This window comes from Pseudophryne corroboree, chromosome 5, assembly GCF_028390025.1.
Source record: "Pseudophryne corroboree isolate aPseCor3 chromosome 5, aPseCor3.hap2, whole genome shotgun sequence".
Taxonomy (NCBI): Eukaryota; Metazoa; Chordata; class Amphibia; order Anura; family Myobatrachidae; genus Pseudophryne; species Pseudophryne corroboree.
Genome location: NC_086448.1, coordinates 82,199,707 through 82,213,125, shown reverse-complemented (window position 1 = coordinate 82,213,125; position 13,419 = coordinate 82,199,707). Strand labels below are relative to the sequence as shown.

General features: G+C 45.9%; 1 protein-coding gene across 10 annotated transcripts in view; it reads left to right on the top strand.

Annotated features, from left to right (window-relative positions):
- AKAP9 (A-kinase anchoring protein 9) overlaps positions 1 to 13,419 on the top strand; it is a 467,089-nt gene that overhangs the window by 300,636 nt on the left and 153,034 nt on the right. For 9 of the 10 annotated variants that reach the window (XM_063921430.1, XM_063921427.1, XM_063921429.1 and 6 more), the window contains one exon: positions 2,785 to 3,005. In XM_063921430.1, the coding sequence (XP_063777500.1) occupies positions 2,785 to 3,005 (221 nt within the window). The remainder of the gene's footprint in view (positions 1 to 2,784; positions 3,006 to 13,419) is intronic. The other variant, XM_063921423.1, reaches the window with a different exon arrangement.

The following is a 13,419-nucleotide window of genomic DNA, read 5'->3' as shown; positions in this document are numbered from 1 at the left end:
TAAAGCGCAGGAGTTTCCAGGAAAACCAAATTCTGGCGGAGACATGCACAAATTCTGCACCCAATGCCAAATGATGCAAATTTTTCACAGGACAGTCCCGCTCATAATCAGTAGGTTTATATTACCATTTACTATATACCAAAACATGGTTATGTCATTACAACCGCAGGAAGCATCAGTGTAGTAACCAGCAGACTAGGAATGCAAAATAATACACAGCAGATGTTTATTTGCCACATGTACTGTCATCTGTCATTTTTATAGTAATGGAGCCTAGAAAACACAGTCCTGATGTAATTCTCTCTGTGGACACTGTGTGGTGCTATACAAACACATACTGTATATGTACCTGTATGGATCAGTGTATAGTAATACTTAATAGTCCCTTCCCCAAACATTCATAAATCTGTTCCTATATTTCACCCAAAACACGTCAAGTAAAATATATCACGCTTCACAGAGTAATTATTGTTTTACTGCGTTATCCAACCTACCTTGTAATATAAGAGCATGTAGAATATATGTAAATATTGTAAATATTTACATAAGAAATATGACCATAGCGAGATACCAGTAAGCCCATCTGTTCTGTCCTATTACTTCTCATCATTGCTAAAACATCCTTATTCAGTAAAATATCATAGGTTTAGGCATTTTAAAATAGGGACAGTTTGTTAGGTGTATTGAAGCACGTTTACAGTGACACGTTTGCCACTTGGGACTCTCTCCAAAAATTATGAACTAAAAGAGTGCGATTTGGGTCCTTTTCATCCAATTCCGACGCATCAGGCCGAGAAATCGATTGAAAAGTGGCAAATCACATGTGAATCTGATCCAGTGCGCAGTTCCTTGCTTATCGGATTGGAGCCTGTAGATCGCAAGGGCTGCACTATAGATTTCTCGGATACAGCAGCCTTGGCTGGGATCACATACAATGCATCGTATGCAGTAGAGTATGAGGAACTTTACACCTTCCATCCTGTCCTCCCTTCTTGCCTTCCTTTGTTTTCCTCTTACTGTCATTTTTCTTCCTTCCTTCCTGTTCCTTCCTTTCCCCTTCTTCCTTTTCCCTTCCTTTCCCCTTCTTCCTTTTCCTTCCTTTCCTTCTTCCTTGTCCCTTCCTTCCTTAATTTTCTTTCTTCCTTCCTTCCTTTTCTTCCTTTCCCCTTCTATCCTTCCTATAATATTTTTCTGTATTGGCCAATATTGTTACAATTATCAGCATGTATACGATGGAGAGTGTTGTGTATCCCTGGTAGAGATCTCATCAAGGGTAATAATTGGCACAACCCAGCTGTAGAAAGAAGATTCCTTTTGTGGGGCACTCTTTTGTTTGATAGAAAAAATCTGATAATTATCCTAAAACATAACTTTTCTTAAAGTTCTCATTAAAAAAAAACTGCTGTGTAAAGACTATAAAACAGATTATGGCACAGTATACCCCTCACATCAATACATTTATGTATTCTGAAGAACGACATTAAGGTAGAGTTCACTTTATCGGACGTATACCCATAAGTATTCACAAGGCTAATGAGTCACATCAACAGGTATACATCTAAGTGAATAAATTACAGACAGAAAAACTGTCTCGTGGTGACATATTTAATAATATAATCCCCTTGAATTGGGAAAAGAAAAGGCAGGGTGTATAGTTAGAAGAAAATCTTATGGTGTGGACATCCTCTCTCTAATAAATCAGCTCAAATATGTGTGAAATGAGTCTCATGCTGTCACACAAAATGCTGAAAAATCTAAGCTGTCCTTTGTGTATTCTGGGACTATTACTTCTCATAAGACACAAGGGGGCAGATGAATTAATCCTGGAGAAGTGATAACGCATACAAGGAGATAACGCACCAGCCAATCAGCTCCAATATGTAAATTGACAGTTAGGGGCTGACTGGCTGGTGCGTTATCACCTTGCCCTTATCACTGGCTTTATCACTTCTCCAGGTTTGATACATCTTCCCTTAGGTGTAGGCAAGCGGACGCATGCAGAGAGATCCTAACAATCCGCTGTGTGTAGGTATCGTGGTGCTTCTCACGTGAACAAATATATATCACAGTGTAATAGAATCCTCCATAATTAGGCAGATCTCTATTTCAGGGAACCATAGTTCTGCACAGTACATAAGTAACAGTAATACAACACCACAAACCATAAAGCTTGTGGGTCCAACATGACACAGTTGTCCGCTCTGCAAAAACAACCATGTGGGTCCGAACTATTATTGTCAAAAATCCTGTTTAGACAGACGGGGGGTAAATTTACTAAGATGGGAGTTCTATTTAAGATGGGATGTTGCCCATAGCAACCAATCAGATTCCAGATATTATCTTCTAGAAGGTGCTAGATAAAGGAGAAGTAGAATCTGATTGGTTGCTATGGGCAACATCCCATCTTAAATAGAACTCCCATCTTAGTAAATTTACCCCACGGAGTCCATTTAGGGTTCAGTTCAAATATGGTGAATACACGGATTTGCCAAAAGGGCCTGAGAGCGTGTCTCAGTATGTATGTCCAAATTTGAACATTTTATATGAATTTATTAAAAGTAAAGTTTTCATTTAACGTTCGCCACCTTAAGACATCATCTTTCTCCCTTATTTTTCCTTTTGACTTGTCATTAGACAGCCTCCCCGAAAGAACTCTATTTACAGTAACAATAATACGGGGTCACATCAATTCTTTGTAGTCGTAGATATAAAATAAAGCAAAATAAGTTATAATATCTAATAACCGCTGATATGTTCTGATGAAGATAATGCTCTACTCTCAAGCAGGTCCTGGTGATGTGGACAGCGGTGCTGAGGGACAGGAACCAGGTACTCAATCAGAAGCCGTTGATGAGGAGGTGGATGTTCCCCTGCAGCTCACTGAGGGAGACGTGTGTGGGACAGATATAAGCCCTGAAGATGAAGCCCAGATACTCAACATCAGCAACCGACTTCAGGCCGCTGTGGAGAAACTGCTGGAGGCCATTAACGAGACGAGCAATCAGGTACAGACGTTGCAGATACTTGTATTTCTCCTACAGGTATTTTGAGCTGGTGTTTGAATAGTTCATTTCCATTTTTCTTTATTTTCTCTAACGTCCTAGTGGATGCTGGGGACTCCGTCAGGACCATGGGGATTAGCGGCTCCGCAGGAGACAGGGCACAAAAATAAAGCTTTAGGATCAGGTGGTGTGCACTGGCTCCTCCCCCTATGACCCTCCTCCAAGCCTCAGTTAGGTTTTTGTGCCCGTCCGAGCAGGGTGCAATCTAGGTGGCTCTCCTAAAGAGCTGCTTAGAAAAAGTTTGTAGGTTTTTTATTTTCAGTGAGTCCTGCTGGCAACAGGCTCACTGCAACGAGGGACTTAGGGGAGAAGAAGTGAACTCACCTGCGTGCAGGATGGATTGGCTTCTTAGGCTACTGGACACCATTAGCTCCAGAGGGATCGAACACAGGCCCAGCCATGGAGTCCGGTCCCGGCGCCGCGCCGCCGACCCCCTTACAGATGCCGAAAAGCGAAGAGGTCCAGAAACCGGCGGCAGAAGACTTTTCAGTCTTCATGAGGTAGCGCACAGCACTGCAGCTGTGCGCCATTGTTGTCACACACTTCACACCAGCGGTCACGGAGGGTGCAGGGCGCTGTAGGGGGCGCCCTGGGCAGCAATGAGAATACCTTGTTCTGGCTAAAAAATACATCACATATAGCCCTTGGGGCTATATGGATGTATTTAACCCCTGCCAGGTCTCACAAACTCCAGAGAAGAGCCCGCCGTAATAGGGGGCGGGGCCTATCTCCTCAGCACACAGCGCCATTTTTCTGCTCAGCTCCGCTGCGAGGAAGGCTCCCAGGACTCTCCCCTGCACTGCACTACAGAAACAGGGTAAAAAAGAGAGGGGGGGGCACTTTTTTTGGCGTTTTTGATATATATTAAGCTGCTATAAGGGAGACAACACTTCTATAGGGTTGTTTCTATATATTTATAGCGCTTGGGTGTGTGCTGGCAAACTCTCCCTCTGTCTCCCCAAAGGGCTAGTGGGGTCCTGTCTTCGATAAGAGCATTCCCTGTGTGTCTGCTGTGTGTCGGTACGTGTGTGTGTCGACATGTATGAGGACGATGTTGGTGTGGAGGCGGAGCAATTGCCGGTAATGGTGATGTCACCCCCTAGGGAGTCGACACCGGAATGGATGGCTTTATTTATGGAATTACGTGATAATGTCAGCACATTACAAAAATCAGTTGACGACATGAGACGGCCGGAAAACCAGTTAGTACCTGTACAGGCGTCTCAGACACCGTCAGGGGCTGTAAAACGCCCTTTACCTCAGTCGGTCGACACAGACCCAGACACGGACACCGAATCTAGTGTCGACGGTGAAGAAACAAACGTATTTTCCAGTAGGGCCACACGTTATATGATCACGGCAATGAAGGAGGCTTTACATATCTCTGATACTGCATGTACCACAAAAAGGGGTATTATGTGGGGTCTGAAAAAACTACCTGTAGTTTTTCCTGAATCAGACGAATTGAATGAAGGGTGTGATGAAGCGTGGGTTAACCCCGATAGAAAACTGCTAATTTCAAAGAAGTTATTGGCATTATATCCTTTCCCGCCAGAGGTTAGGGCGCGCTGGGAAACACCCCCTAGGGTGGATAAGGCGCTCACACGCTTATCAAAACAAGTGGCGTTACCGTCTCCTGAAACGGCCGCCCTCAAGGATCCAGCAGATAGGAGGCTGGAAACTACCCTGAAAAGTATATACACTCATACTGGTGTTATACTGCGACCAGCCATCGCCTCTGCATGGATGTGCAGTGCTGGGGTGGTTTGGTCGGATTCCCTGACTGAAAATATTGATACCCTGGATAGGGACAGTATTTTACTGACTATAGAGCATTTAAAGGATGCATTTCTATATATGCGAGATGCACAGAGGGATATTTGCACTCTGGCATCGAGAGTAAGTGCGATGTCCATATCTGCCAGAAGAAGTTTATGGACGCGACAATGGTCAGGTGATGCGGATTCCAAACGGCATATGGAAGTATTGCCGTATAAGGGGGAGGAATTATTTGGGGTCGGTCTATCGGATTTGGTGGCCACGGCAACAGCCGGGAAATCCACCTTTTTACCTCAGGTCCCCTCCCAACAGAAAAAGACACCGTCTTTTCAGCCGCAGTCCTTTCGTTCCTATAGGAACAAGCGGGCGAAAGGACAGTCATATTTGCCCCGAGGCAAAGGAAAGGGTAAGAGAGTGCACCAAGCAGCTTCTTCCCAGGAGCAGAAGCCCCCCCCCGGCTTCTGCAAAGCCCTCAGCATGACGTTGGGGCTTTACAAGCGGACTCAGGGGCGGTGGGGGGTCGACTCAAGAATTTCAGCGCACAGTGGGCTCACTCACAGGTGGACCCCTGGATCCTGCAGATAATATCTCAGGGTTACAGGTTGGAATTCGAGAAATCTCCCCCTCGCCGGTTCCTAAAGTCTGCTCTGCCAACGTCTCCCTCAGACAGGGCGACGGTATTGGAAGCCATTCACAAGCTGTATTCTCAGCAGGTGATAGTCAAGGTACCCCTCCTACAACAGGGAAAGGGGTATTATTCCACACTATTTGTGGTACCGAAGCCGGACGGCTCGGTAAGACCTATTCTAAATCTGAAATCTTTGAACCTGTACATACAAAAATTCAAGTTCAAGATGGAGTCACTCAGAGCAGTGATAGCGAATCTGGAAGAAGGGGACTTTATGGTGTCCCTGGACATCAAGGATGCTTACCTGCATGTCCCAATTTGCCCTTCACATCAAGGGTACCTCAGGTTCGTGGTGCAAAACTGTCATTATCAGTTTCAGACGCTGCCGTTTGGATTGTCCACGGCACCTCGGGTCTTTACCAAGGTAATGGCCGAAATTATGTTTCTTCTACGAAGAAAAGGCGTATTAATTATCCCTTACTTGGACGATCTCCTGATAAGGGCAAGGTCCAGGGAACAGCTGGGGGACGTAGTAGCACTAACCCAAATAGTGCTGCAACAGCACGGGTGGATTCTGAATTTTCCAAAATCTCAATTGACCCCGACGACACGTCTGCTGTTCCTGGGAATGATTCTGGACACGGTTCAGAAAAAGGTGTTTCTTCCGGAGGAGAAAGCCAAGGAGTTATCCGAACTTGTCAGGAACCTCCTAAAACCAGGGAAAGTGTCTGTGCATCAATGCACAAGAGTCCTGGGAAAGATGGTGGCTTCTTACGAAGCGATTCCATTCGGCAGATTCCACGCACGAACTTTTCAGTGGGATCTGCTGGACAAATGGTCCGGATCGCATCTGCAGATGCATCAGCGGATAACCTTGTCGCCACGGACAAGGGTGTCTCTTCTGTGGTGGTTGCAGAGTGCTCATCTGTTAGAGGGCCGCAGATTCGGCATACAGGACTGGGTCCTGGTGACCACGGATGCCAGTCTGAGAGGCTGGGGAGCGGTCACACAGGGAAGAAACTTCCAGGGAGTATGGTCAAACCTGGAGATGTCTCTTCACATAAATATACTGGAGCTAAGAGTGATTTACAATGCTCTAAGCTTGGCAAAACCCCTGCTTCAGGGTCAGCCGGTGTTGATCCAGTCGGACAACATCACGGCAGTCGCCCATGTAAACAGACAGGGCGGCACAAGAAGCAGGAGAGCAATGGCAGAAGCTGCAAGGATTCTTCGCTGGGCGGAAGATCATGTGATAGCACTGTCAGCAGTGTTCATTCCGGGAGTGGACAACTGGGAAGCAGACTTCCTCAGCAGACACGATCTACACCCGGGAGAGTGGGGACTTCATCCAGAAGTCTTCCACATGATTGTGAACCGTTGGGAAAAACCAAAGGTGGACATGATGGCGTCTCGCCTCAACAAAAAACTGGACAGGTATTGCGCCAGGTCAAGAGACCCTCAGGCAATAGCTGTGGACGCTCTGGTAACGCCGTGGGTGTTCCAGTCAGTGTATGTGTTTCCTCCTCTGCCTCTCATACCAAAAGTACTGAGAATTATACGGCAAAGGGGAGTAAGAACGATACTCGTGGCTCCGGATTGGCCAAGAAGAACTTGGTACCCGGAACTTCAGGAGATGCTCACGGAAGATCCGTGGCCTCTACCTCTAAGACGGGACCTGCTTCAGCAGGGACCGTGTCTATTCCAAGACTTACCGCGGCTGCGTTTGACGGCATGGCGGTTGAACGCCGAATTCTAAGGGAAAAAGGCATTCCGGAAGAGGTCATTCCTACACTGGTAAAAGCCAGGAAGGAGGTGACTGCACAACATTATCACCGCATTTGGAGAAAATATGTTGCGTGGTGTGAGGCCAGGAAGGCCACCACGGAGGAATTTCAATTGGGTCGATTCCTACATTTCCTGCAAACAGGATTGTCTATGGGCCTCAAGTTGGGGTCCATTAAGGTTCAAATTTCGGCCCTGTCGATTTTCTTCCAGAAAGAATTGGCTTCAGTTCCTGAAGTCCAGACTTTTGTAAAAGGAGTACTACATATACAGCCCCCGGTTGTGCCCCCAGTGGCTCTGTGGGACCTTAATGTAGTTTTGGATTTTCTCAAATCCCATTGGTTTGAGCCACTCAAATCGGCAGATTTGAAATATCTTACATGGAAAGTAACCATGCTACTGGCCCTGGCTTCAGCCAGGAGAGTGTCAGAATTGGCGGCTTTATCGTATAAAAGCCCATATCTGATTTTCCATTCGGACAGGGCAGAACTGCGGACGCGTCCTCATTTTCTGCCTAAGGTGGTGTCAGCGTTTCACCTGAACCAGCCTATTGTGGTGCCTGCGGCTACTAGCGATTTGGAGGATTCCAAGTTGCTGGACGTTGTCAGGGCATTGAAAATATATATTTCAAGGACGGCTGGAGTCAGAAAATCTGACTCGCTGTTTATACTGTATGCACCCAACAAGCTGGGTGCTCCTGCTTCTAAGCAGACGATTGCTCGTTGGATTTGTAGCACAATTAAACTTGCACATTCTGTGGCAGGCCTGCCACAGCCTAAATCTGTCAAGGCCCATTCCACAAGGAAGGTGGGCTCATCCTGGGCGGCTGCCCGAGGGGTCTCGGCATTACAACTCTGCCGAGCAGCTACGTGGTCGGGGGAGAACACGTTTGTAAAATTCTACAAATTTGATACCCTGGCTAAAGAGGACCTGGAGTTCTCTCATTCGGTGCTGCAGAGTCATCCACACTCTCCCGCCCGTTTGGGAGCTTTGGTATAATCCCCATGGTCCTGACGGAGTCCCCAGCATCCACTAGGACGTTAGAGAAAATAAGATTTTACTTACCGATAAATCTATTTCTCGTAGTCCATAGTGGATGCTGGGCGCCCATCCCAAGTGCGGATTGTCTGCAATACTTGTACATAGTTATTGTTACAAAGAAATCGGGTTGTTATTGTTGTGAGCCGTCTGTTCAGAGGCTCCTACGTTGTCATACTGTTAACTGGGTTCAGATCACAAGTTGTACGGTGTGATTGGTGTGGCTGGTATGAGTCTTACCCGGGATTCAAAATCCTTCCTTATTGTGTACGCTCGTCCGGGCACAGTATCCTAACTGAGGCTTGGAGGAGGGTCATAGGGGGAGGAGCCAGTGCACACCACCTGATCCTAAAGCTTTATTTTTGTGCCCTGTCTCCTGCGGAGCCGCTAATCCCCATGGTCCTGACGGAGTCCCCAGCATCCACTACGGACTACGAGAAATAGATTTATCGGTAAGTAAAATCTTATTTTTAGTCACCATCAAGTTCGTCCCATTTGGTGTAGCATAAAATTACACTGCACAAGCACAAAGCAGATCTGGGTGCTTGTGCTACTTATAGCTGGATGGGCAGGATGGGGTTATATAATGTAGGACAAGTACAGTAAAGGCATAATTGCAGCTGTGAATACTTGCAGAGTCACCTAGTAAAGCTTGCAGTATTTGTATTTGGTCAGGGGCAGGTACAAATAGGGATAATGGGGGTACATTTACTATAGTGTTATATATTTTTTAGAAGTAGAGAGCTTGCCCGAAGCGACCAATCAGATTCTACATATCATTCATCTAGCACCTCTATAAGATAATAACTAAACTCTGATTGGTTGCTGTGGGCAACATTTCCACTTTTAAAAAAACTCACACTTTAGTAAATATTCCCCATGGTGTCAATTTACAGACTTAAGGTGGGTACACACTAGGTGACGTGCTCAATGTGTGCCGCTGCCCAGTGTTTCCCCTCCTGGGCTGGGGTGGTCGGCGGCAGTGTGTACACACTGAGCGATATGACAACCATATCGCTCAGTGACATCACGCAGGGCCGTGCCGTGCAGGCAGCTCTTGGACAACAGTCCAAGTTGAGCTGCCTGCACGGCCGACAGTGAGGCCCGTTAACGACCCGCGGGGCCGCGCATTGCTGGTCAGCGGCGGCATACACACTTGCCGAGAAAGAGAGTGACATCGCTTAGGAAGAGTGAAAATGAGCAAGGCCGCTCATTTTCTTGGCAAGTGTGTATGCACCTTTAGTGGCCGCGTGTTTGCAAATGACCACTGATGCGGATTAGTGCTTACCTTGTCGGTCTGAGATTATGTTTAACGTATTTTTTATATTTATTTTTTATTTTGCATATAAACGTCACTTCTTTTGCAGTTTCATTCATGTCTAATACCAAGTGCCTTTGTTGCACATAAATGAAATGGTTTACAATATGGGTACAAGAGGGACACAAGTATCTGTAACGTGTACCTAGCGTAAACCAGGCGCTTATTCAATTTCTGCCGGGCCAAAACGCCTCTTCAGCTCCGCATATGCTGGAAATACCCTCTTTCATAATACACTATATCCATGAAACCTGTTTTTGAGATCCGTAAAACAATACAGGGCCTGGGGATGTACGGTTTGTAGTAAAGGGCCAGTTGGAGCCTGCTGGAGATTATTTAATATGCAAAATTGTTAGTAGAGATTGGGTGTGTGACTGTAGCAATATGATCTTGGCCTGCAGCCTAGTTGTACCTTGTAGGAGAGGATGATTTGCTATTTCTTCTCTGTCGCCTGAGGATTTCTTACATCGGGACAGTACACACTGTAGACTTACTCCGCATTCTAAAAGCTCACACATTAGTAGACAGGTGTTTGCCTGACAAAAGCACAGAAAATGTAGCTGAGAATTCATTTAGAAACCAGCACTGGAAATGTTTGATTTAAGAATTGTTGTCTTAAAACTGTGTTGTGTATGTTTACGATGGGCCCTCGACTTCTACTGTTGTCTGCACCTACTCTGTTTCAAAGAGCAGTTCAATGCTGTGTCCAAGGGCGTCATAGTTATTATTAACAGTTTCTTATATAGCGCAGCATATTCCGTTGCGCTTTACAATTGGAACAATGGTAACAGAATAAAACTGGGCAATAATAACAGACATAAAGGTAGGAAGTTTATCTCGCCTTCTGCCAAGTACTATAGTGTGTATGTAGACTCAAATGGACAACAGAGTACAGATATGACAGTAGGCAACAGAGGATATCAGGTACCTGGGTGTGAGGTATTGGGCGTAGCTAATCCTGCTCTTTGATGAACATGCTCGCCTGAAACGGAGGGGGGTTAGTTTCTTCACCTCTCTGGCTGACACAGGCCCCACACATTAGTCCAATACTCTTATTCAACTGAAAGGTGTCACCATAATCCGGATCACAGTGTTTTTATAAAACCTGTAATCTCCACCAGTATTCATTAACGTGCTTCTACCATTATACCCTTTTTGAGTAAAAGTTGATATTATGCTCTTTATTGTAGGCTCTGTGCCTGCTCCCAAATAAGGCAAACAGTATTGTGTGCTGAAACTTTGTTCATGAGAGAGAGCAGCCTTTCGGGTGATGTCACTGAGGCACGAGGCACAGTGTCTTGTGAAATGTTGGCTAGACTTTCAAAACCGATACCTCCGTTGTGTGTAGACACCAAGATGCATGGGAGACACTGCATCATATTCTGCTAAAAGTGCTTGGTTATGGCTTACGGGGGTTGTGTTTTAGACATTACGGTGCTAAATTTGACATCACAAAACCGCCTTAATAGAAAAGTATCCTATATATTAATTCATATTTTAACAAATACTTAATTTATTGATGTTTTTGATTTATTAGAAAAGTCCTTAATTGGGCTGGAAAGTATTATTTCTTGTACACTCTCTCTCTCCCTATCAGACTCTAGACCTCTTTACAAAACTTGAAACGGGCTCTCAAGACCTCTTCATCAAATCTAGCCACCTCTCACCCTAACCCTATGCGTTTTTGCTAGGTATATCTTAAGGTGCATACACACGGTGAGATTATTACTATGACCAATTTTGACTATGCGATTATCCTTGAACTCCCCGGAGCCCAGAACCACCAATTTTGACTATATTTACTTGCGATTTTGACTATATGTACTTCCAATTTTGACTGCGATTTTGGCTATTGCCGGTTTTGACAGCTCATTTGAATGTTGGGATGACATTTCAGGGGGACGTAGATCGGTATCGCAAGATAATATTGGTCACTACTGGAAACGTGCGATATGCACTAGACTGTACACAATATAGTGGGCAGTACGGATGGTGTAATGGTTAGCATTACTGTCTCACAGCACTGAGGTCATAGGTTTGATTCCCACCATGGCTCTAACTGTGTGGAGTTTGTATTCTCCCCATACTTGCGTGGGTTTCCTCCGGGAACTGCAGTTTCCTCCCACATTCCAAAAATATACTGGTAGGTTAATTGGATCCCAACAAAATTAACCCTAGCCTGTATGTGTGAGCGTGTACATGTTGTAGGGCAGGGCTGGCCAAACCGGTCCTCGAGATCTACCAACAGCTCACATTTTCCAGACCACCTAGCTGGTGCACAGGTGTAGTCATTACTAATTAAGATGTGCTGCATTCATTCCTAACTGACAATTCTACAGATCTCCAGGAGGCCTGGAAAACATGAACTGTTGGTAGATCTCAAGGACCGGTTTGGCCAGCCCTGTTGTAGGGAATATAGGGGGTCATTCCGACCTGATCGTAGCTGTGCTAAATTTAGCACAGCTACGGTCACTTACTCTAACATGTGGGGGGGACACCCAGCACAGGGCTAGTCAGGCTGGCCCCCCTTCCCCACCGCACAAGTACAAAAAGCTCCTGCAGCTGGCTGGGAGTTACTCGTCGCTGCCCTGGGTCGCAGAGGCTGCATGTGACATCACGCCAGTGACGTACGGTGGGGTGAGGCAGGTGAGGCAGAGCCTTTCCTGCCATACTTACGTTTAAACCAGAGTTTTGACTGAATAAAATATATGAAAAATACTGATAATTTGTTTGAATTATCTTCTTTGCATTATTCTAATAATTTTTATAGCCCAAACTCTGGAGTAAAAAGTCTATGGCAGGTGAGGCAGTGCCTCACCTGTGTATCCTCTCCACACATCTCTAATCAAAACTCACCAGATTTCCAGGAGTTTATAATGCTGCACCTGTATATAATGCCCAGATGTACCCTTTGGCTCATATATTGCATGTAAATCTGGCTCTGGGGTTAGCCAGTGCCTCCTGAGCCATTTAGCTCACCGCACGTCCCTGCGTCACGTAGTCACTGCAGACCACGCCCACAAAACGGCGGCCAAACGTCGCCGTGCCGCCCAGCGACCGCCTCTGCCTGTCAATCAGAGGCGCATGCGCAGTTCTGATCTGATCACTGCACTGCGATAAACTGCAGCGAGTGACCAGGTCAGAATGACCCCCATAGATTTTAAGCTCCTCTGGGGCAGGGACTGAAGTGAATGGCCAAATATTCTCTGTACAGCGCTGTGGAATATGTGTGCGCTACATAAATAACTGGTAGTAATAATAATAATATAGTGAACATTGCCATGCCTGCACAGTCTATTTTTTCTTGAGATACCGACCCTGCGGGACCGCGCATCGGCATCGCAAGGTGTATGCAGGCGGTGCGATATGCACTATGTTTTCTACTGATATGGACTATATAGTCCATATTGGTAGTACATATCGCACCGCATGTATGCACCTTCACATTTAATCGCCTGGCTGCAGTTAGGGTGATTTAATGCATTTTCATGTTCCGGCATCTCACCAGCAGTCACTGATTGCAAGGCTAGTTGTCTGGCTGAGTGATATCTCACTATAGCACAGCATACATTAAACCTGAACTCTATGGCCCTCATTCCGAGTTGTTCGCTCGCTAGCAGTTTTTAGCAGCGTGCAAACGATATGCCGCCGCCCTCTGGGAGTGTATCTTAGCTTAGCAGAAGTGTGAACGAAAGGATCGCACAGCGGCTACAAAATAATTTTGTGCAGTTTCAGAGTAGCTCCAGACCTACTACTAGCTTGCGATCACTTCAGAATGTTCAGTTCCTGTTTTGACGTCACGTACACACCCT